The sequence below is a fragment of the Belonocnema kinseyi genome, chromosome 8 (genome assembly GCF_010883055.1).
Source record: "Belonocnema kinseyi isolate 2016_QV_RU_SX_M_011 chromosome 8, B_treatae_v1, whole genome shotgun sequence".
NCBI classification, from domain to species: Eukaryota; Metazoa; Arthropoda; class Insecta; order Hymenoptera; family Cynipidae; genus Belonocnema; species Belonocnema kinseyi.
The window spans coordinates 92,548,342-92,556,105 of record NC_046664.1 but is presented as its reverse complement, the minus strand read 5'-3'; the positions used below and the strand labels follow the sequence as shown (position 1 = coordinate 92,556,105).

At 29.1% G+C, this 7,764-nt stretch overlaps 1 protein-coding gene across 1 annotated transcript in view; it reads right to left on the bottom strand.

The window, feature by feature from the left end:
- Nucleotides 1–1,332: 1,332 nt before the first annotated feature.
- Nucleotides 1,333–7,764, bottom strand: part of LOC117178036 (signal transducing adapter molecule 1) — a 26,716-nt gene continuing 20,284 nt past the window's right edge. Inside the window, exon 10 of the mRNA XM_033369236.1 lies at nt 1,333–2,747. Within this exon, the coding sequence (XP_033225127.1) occupies nt 2,633–2,747 (115 nt within the window). The 3' untranslated portion in view covers nt 1,333–2,632. The remainder of the gene's footprint in view (nt 2,748–7,764) is intronic.

Genomic DNA, 7,764 nt, shown 5'->3' with positions numbered 1-7,764 from the left:
CAAGCTATCTAAGGATGGTACTATAGAACGCCACCTCAAGGTAGGCCTAGTGGCGCCATCTCTTGGTCAGGCCGGAAACTTATCAATCCACCCTCGTAGTGCTCAATATTCATGAAGCTATCGTTGGCGGCATGGATTAATTTTTTCCAAAATACCTAATTTCGTCAATTTTTTATGAATCGATCTGAAAATTCCCAGTTTTCTTACATAATAGTGATGAACTAGAAATTCTTTACTAAAAGTTTTTTCAACTTTAAATTTCCCTCGATATTTTTGTATGGTGAAACTAAAAAAAATATGACCGACCGGTCTCAATTTGGAATTAATTATTATTAAACAAGAGGAACCTTTAATTTTTTCTCCATTCTGCAGGTATAGCTAGAGTATACTGTGTGTTAATGCCAAATTTCAAACAACTTCAATAATATTTAGCTGACATATGAAGATTTATGTTTGAAAAAATACTTAAATTCGGGGTAAATTTTATTGAACTTTTTAAATTTTATTATTAAAAATTCTCATAGGAAAAAAACATCAAATAGAAAAAAGTTGAGTCTTCGCATTCTCTACTAACGAGTATTTAAAAAAATTAATTTCAAACTTAAAAATTAGGTTATAACTAATATTACGTTATAAATAATTAGGTTATATGATTGGACAATTCTTTTTAGCGTTTTCGAGCGCTCGTCCCATTATTGCATCAGGAGCCTCAATTTAAGCTTAAAGTTTTTTTAAACAGAACAAATTCGAAACAAAAAAATTTTAATAAATTTATGACAATTGTTTGAGAAAGATTAAATTCGAATTAAAGAATATTACAACGTTGAAAAACATCACATGTTTAATCTTTGAATATATATGTAGAGTAATTCAAAGTTATTCAAAAAACTTTATAAAAAAAGCAACAAATAAATCTGCTATCAAGGGTTCAAGGTGATCATTATTAAAATGTGAATTCAACGTTATCTCGGGATTTTAAAGTGAAGATTTGATAATCCATTGTGTATCTCTTAACTAATTTTGTCGAGAGAATCTACTATTCATTGTTGTTCCGCTGACAATAATCAACAGGAACTGCAGAACTTAAATTTAAAAATCTTGAAGTGAAAAATCGCGTTTCTATCAAATCCACTCTCATTTTCTCAAAAACCTTTCTTGAAACTTCTACGTAAATCTAAATGAAAAATTATTGTTTCTTTTTGTTTTTACAGATGAGTGATTAATGACTGAGTATCATAGATTCAAAAACACGATTACGATAGCGAGAATATTTTCAAGTCTGTAATCAATAAAAAATGCTAGAAAACAGATTTAACAAAGATCAATGACTCATTATGTAAATAATGACAGTTTAATGGCAACGTAACATGTACAGGTTCAGTGAAATATTTGAGAACTTTCTTCCTTCCTCTGATCGACCTCGCCCTCCAAATTAAATCAGAAGACGACTTTCTCAGCGTGACTTTACCTTTAGATACATATACACAGTAGAGAACATAGTTATAAAACACGAATTATTCTTAGCGAAGAAATAAAAACAGATTTATGTTACAATCGAACGCGAAAAGAACGCCTTAAATATTATCTATGTGTAATAATCTTTTCTCGTCTGCTGTAAACAACTTCATTCCCTGTTCTTCGCCTCTTCTTCAGTCTCACAATGTTTTATCTGTTACACATTCGCGTACGAAAAAATGGTACAAGTATCATACAAGTACAAAATTATCTGTTAAATTTTTTTTTTCCTTCTTGTAATCACGTGTCGCTGGCTGATAATAATTATTTACAATAGACAGACTAGACGTGATTCAGACGTCTTGATTCTTGCTGGGGGTGTAAATCAAAAAGGACTTTTAACTTAAAACGTATTCGTAATATAAGATTTGTCTATAGTATGCAGTAATATCTTGAGGCAGAGTCTGTAATCGACAGCACGAATTACACTTGGTACAAAACTAGAAAAAGCTAAACCACTTTTTGTTCATCATTGTTGTTCCTTCAACGCGAGTCATCGGATTGATCGAAAACTGTTAGAAGGTCGCCGTGATTCAAATTACAGACAAAATTGTTACAGATAAATCACGAATTTGATTCTGTAACTCGCGTTAATCTGGATTTACTTTCTCTCGTTTCCTTTTGCGTTGACGCACAAATAATTTAGGCAATTAATAAAAATTGGATTGCACATAGAAAATCGATTTGCTACAAATAAATTAAAACTTATTTCGAGATAATTACAATTTTTAATTCAAAATATTCATAAAAACCTGCTCAGCAGAACTATTTTAACAAAAGAGGATAGTTATCCTTATTCAATAAAAATTAAGATTCAAAATATACAACTGCCTGTGTATCACTTACAATATTGTCTTCGTCGACAAACGTCACACAAGTAACATTCTTTTTTTTTTAAGTCATTCGTTTCTTCGACGAATTTTCATCACTTTTACAAATACACGGTCGAAATCCAAACTCTAAAATCTCTCGAAACTCCAGAGTCTTTGGCTATCTCCTGTAAGTTTATTGAAATTGCTATCCTTTGTAGAGTTATTTAAATCACTATAATAAGAAATATTGTACAACTTTCTTCCTTTTTTGAGTACACCATGAATTTATCTGTAACGCAAAAAATTTACATCATGTGCTGGCCGTTAGGTGGAGCGTACTGGGGTTGTTGGTTGGTTGGCATCCCTGAGGGTCCTTGTGGATTGTATGGTCCAGGCACAGTACCGGGTTGAAGTGGAAATCTGTTTCATAAGGTTTATTTTATTTTTTTAATTTCGACTTTGAAATATCCTTAATCGCAGAGTTGTGGTTACTTTTCAATTTAGAAGATTTTAAATATCTAGGTACACTATAAATTATAATGCTCTTTTAGGTATCGCAGTCCCTATTGTGTTAAAAAGATTAAAATAGTAGGAAATTCTTTATTAAATAAAACAAAAAAGGATTCTTATCCAATAAATTCGATAAAGAAAAAAGTATAATTTAAACTCTCTACAAGTATTTCAGCAAAGATGAATTTGGGAAGATTACGGTGTCCGTGGCGACAAAGTTTTATTGTGGATTCCTATAGGACTTCTTGCGAAAAACACGAATCTGAAAGTTTTAAATCGATATCTTGAATAGTTTACGAGATATCGATTTTTTATGTAAAATTAATTAACTTTTATTTATTATTTATCTTATTTTTTAAATGTATTCCGATAGGATTTTTTGCGAGAAAAACGAATCTGAATTCTTCAAATCGATATCTCTTATAGTTTTCGAGACATCGAAGGCACTCCTGTGACTGATCACAGAAATAATGTAAGATCACACCCCTGCCCCTTTTCCAACGCTCCGTGGGGGAGAACGGGAAGGCACCCCTCTGACTGGTCATAGAAATAATGTAAGGTTGCACCCCTGCTCCCTTTCCAACGCTCCGTGGGAGGCGGAAAGGCACCCCTGTGACTGGTTATAGAAATAATGTAAGATGACACCTCTGCCTTTTTCCCAACGCCCCGTGGGGGCGGGAAGGCACTCCTGTGACTGGTTATAGAAATAATGTAAGATCATAGCCCTGCACCTTTTCCAACGCTCCGTGGGGGCGCGAAGGCGCCCCTCTGACTGGTCATAGAAATAATGTAAGATCACACAACTTCAACTCACCGTTTTCCAAGCCCATTCCTAATTTTTTGATAAATCATGGTTCCAAATTATTAATAGTAATTTTAACAAGTGAATGAAGAAAGCAGGAAAGGAATTCAAGGAGGTAATAAATCATTCTCATATATTGCTCTTAAGAGCAAAATGAGCAAAAGTAAGGAGAGCTAAGTCTATCAGAATGAACTTAAGAAATTATGTACATAAAAAAAAGGTTTAAAAATCGATAATTCGAAAACTATTCGAGATATCGATTTAAAACTTTGAGATTCATGTTTGTCGCTAAAAATCCTATGGGAAACCACATTAGAACTTTGTCGCCACGGATATCGTAATCTTGCCGATGAATTTATGAAAAGTAAAACACTTTAAAAAATGGCATAATTTGAAATCCGCAACCCCCACTATTTATAAATGCGCATATTCAAGTCTAACGTTCAAAACAAACATTTGCATTACTCAAGAATGAATAATTTCTAATTTCAAAGGTCAATATTCAATCAGGGGAACGTAAAACTTCATTTTCGAAATTCCCTGATTTTCCCAGATCAATTTTGTTATTTTGTCCTAAAATTAATACATATACAGTTGAACTTCATTTGGAGCTCAGCTTTGGTTCTGACGTTGGGCTCCAATTGAGGTACTGCTAACGTAAGCAGTTACGCGCGTATGAACCATTTCTGGTGGATTTTCCTGCACAAAAATGGGTTACCGTTGACGCGCATATTTAAAATAAGAAGTGCAAGCAATTGTTTGCAACAAATAATATTGGTTAAATTGTTTAAAATAATTATCTGATCACAAAATGGACTTATAAAGTAAAAGATAAAATAATTATTTGATTTTACACCTTCAAAATAAATAATTGATTTCAAATTTAAAGGAAAGAATTCCTTTTGTATCGAAAATATGAATTTAAAATAATGTTTAATCTCTTTATACACTTTACAATTATTATTTGATGTAATAAATTGTAAAAAATAAATAAATAAATGAAAAATAATTATTTTAAATAAGTGTGCCAACGGTAACTAACCCGATTTTCGATGTGACGCATACGCACGCAGTGCAAAAATACAAAAATTGGAGGCACTGCTGTGCTTCAAGCTATACAAACGTGTGTGCTTCCCGCTTGCGAGTGAACTGACGCAACGTCGTGACGCAGGTTGAAATTGAAGTTCGACTGTATTTAAAGACCAGAATTCTAATCTTGTAACAGTCTAATTATAGAATCTTTTAGACATAGAATAAACAATTTGAAAGCAAAATTTTCAATTTTTATTTTCATATTCTGGAAAGTTATTTAAATTACCTGTTATAGAAATTCCCCAACTTTTTAAGGGTTTTTCTTTCAAAATACCTAAATTCTCCCTGACCAACTAAATTGCCCCCGGTAGGTGGTAATGTTGCAGAAAAATCTAATGTAATTCTACGAGTCTGACTAGTAAAATATTTTCATCTTTTCCAATGAGTCGACAAGATTGATTAATTAAAAGTTGATTCCGTCAATTTATTATTGAACTCTAAAGTCAAAACTAATACAAAAAACTTTATACTAAATTTTAAGAATCAGCATTCATATATGAACTAGAAGCCTTTAACATTAAAAAATCATTATCATTTAAAAACTTTCGAAATTAAGAAATTTAAAAAGAAAGCATGTGCAAAATTCAACTATTGACAATTTAATTAGGTATTTCTAATTATAATTTTTACAAATTAACAATGCAAATTTAATTATTCGTTGCCAAACGTGGAAAATGTATGAATCATCAGTTTTTAAATTCGTAACTCCACCAATTTTTCATTTATAGTCCAGCTCAAAATTTTTAAAAATATTGTTTAAACGTTTCTACTAATACCAGAAAGTTATCTTATCAGCATCATACCGGCTAAACCATTTTTGAGACCGGGAGAATTTTTTTTCCTAACAATATAATTTTTTAATTTTTCTTGTAAACTATGAAAAATATCGCAGAAGAACAAAAGATATTTTTTCCATAAAACTTTTTTAGACGTGCATACTTTTACCTTAACATTTTTTCGTATCTGTCATAATTTCCAAGAAAAAGTAGAAAATTTTATTGTAAGAAAAAAGAATTCTCCTGTCGACCAAAGTTATTTAACAAGCATGAAACTTACAAGATATCTTCATCATCACAGTACACGTTCAAAAATGTTCCAACCGATGAACGCTATTAGAATCAAAAAGAAAATAATAAATATCTCAATTAGGAAAAAAGTTATATAGGTTTAAAGAAAAATTTCGGGACTTTCGAAAAACAAATCCAAAATTGAAATACGCATAACTTTTTAGGAACATTTTTGCAAATCGAAAAAATACGTATCGCCTAATTCTCTCTAAGAAGCAATATATTTCTTCCACAAGCGATTCTGAGATTTCAAGTATAGGGCCCTGCCTAGTTTGGAATGGATTCGGTCTAAAGTTATTTTAAATGATATATTTACTTCCGAAACGTTAAGGATTTTTAATTTAAAAACATTCAATTCGATTGGCCAACATTGTAGGTACAACTTTAAATTAGAAGTCTTGAAAATTAAAGCGCTATTATAATTTTAGGACTTTCAAAAATATGAAACTGATAAATGAAGCACGCGCTTTATTCAAATGTTGAAAATTGAACTATTTTTGATTGTAAGTCTTACAAATTAAAAATATAGAATTCAATTATACTTTTCCAATTAAAAAAATAAATAAATAACTTTACCAAACAATTATTTATACAGGGTGGCCGTTTTAATCAAAGAAAAAAATTCCCGGTTTTTTTCCGGTTCGTAAACATACTTCACGGTCAATGAAATTTAAAAATCAAACTCTATTCTAAACATTTTTCCATTTAAATTAATAAGCAATAAATATCAAATTAAAGCATTCAAGTAGAACTTTTGAATATTAATCTTTTAAAAGTTTTCAACTCAATTTTAAACTTTTAAAATTGAATTTTTAAATTTTTTCAATTCAAAAATTGTGTATTTAAATGCTCAATAATTTACACGTTTAAAATGGAAGGCACTGACACTTTTGAATTGAACAATTTCAAATGAAATGCAGATAAACCGAAATATTTAGAACTTTTATAAATTATAGTTCAAAGATTCAGACTAATTTACAAAAATATAAATCTACGTTAACATTTTTAATATTACAAATTAAAGATTTAAAAATTGAAAAATAATTTTGTTTTAAGTTAACAGTTCTTAAATTATAAGTTAAATTATTTTCATTTTAAATTAAAATTAAATTAATTTAATTTAAAATCATTTTCGAAATTTTTTCAGAACTTTTATATATATTTTAAAATGACTTCAATTTTTCCTACAACGTTTAGGAAATCCTTCAAATTAAAAAAAAATCCTTAAAATTGGAATTTATAAATAACAATAGAACACTTATTATTTATAGAAAAAATAGAGTCATTTTAAGAGATATTTAAAAGTTTTAAACAAGATTTAAATTCCATTTAGAACTTGAAATGATTTCAAATTATTTAAACAAAGTGTACGTGCCGAGATAATCGGCTCTTCGTACCGAAATTTAAGTGCAAATACCCACAGCTGAATTTAAAACTAAATGTAGAATTTTGCAGATTTTAAACTAAAAATTTAGTATCTTTTTAAGAATTGTGAAAGACTTCAAAAGAATAAAAACATTTTCTTAAGATTCTTAGGGAAATTGAAAATGATTTTTCATTTTGAAAAATTATTGTAACAGAAAATTTAAAAAGAATTTAAGAGATTTAAAAAATTATCAAAAAAGAACCTGGAAGATTTTAAGGTTTTTTTTTTAATTTGCAAAATTTTCCAAAAATTGTAGGGAAAATTCGATAAATTTTAAAATATATTTAGAAGTTCTAAAATGAAATGTTAACACACTTTTTTTAAATTATTTGAAATCATTTCAAGTTTTTAATTAAACTTGTATCTTTTTAAAACTTTTGAATATCTTTAAAAATTACTCCAATTTTTTCTACAAATAATAAGTACTAATTGATACTTACACATTAAAAGTTTAAAAGCTCTTTGAAATTATATGGATTCAAATAATAGTAATTTAATAAAAGCCTTTAATTACGACTATATTATTATTAATAATAATAT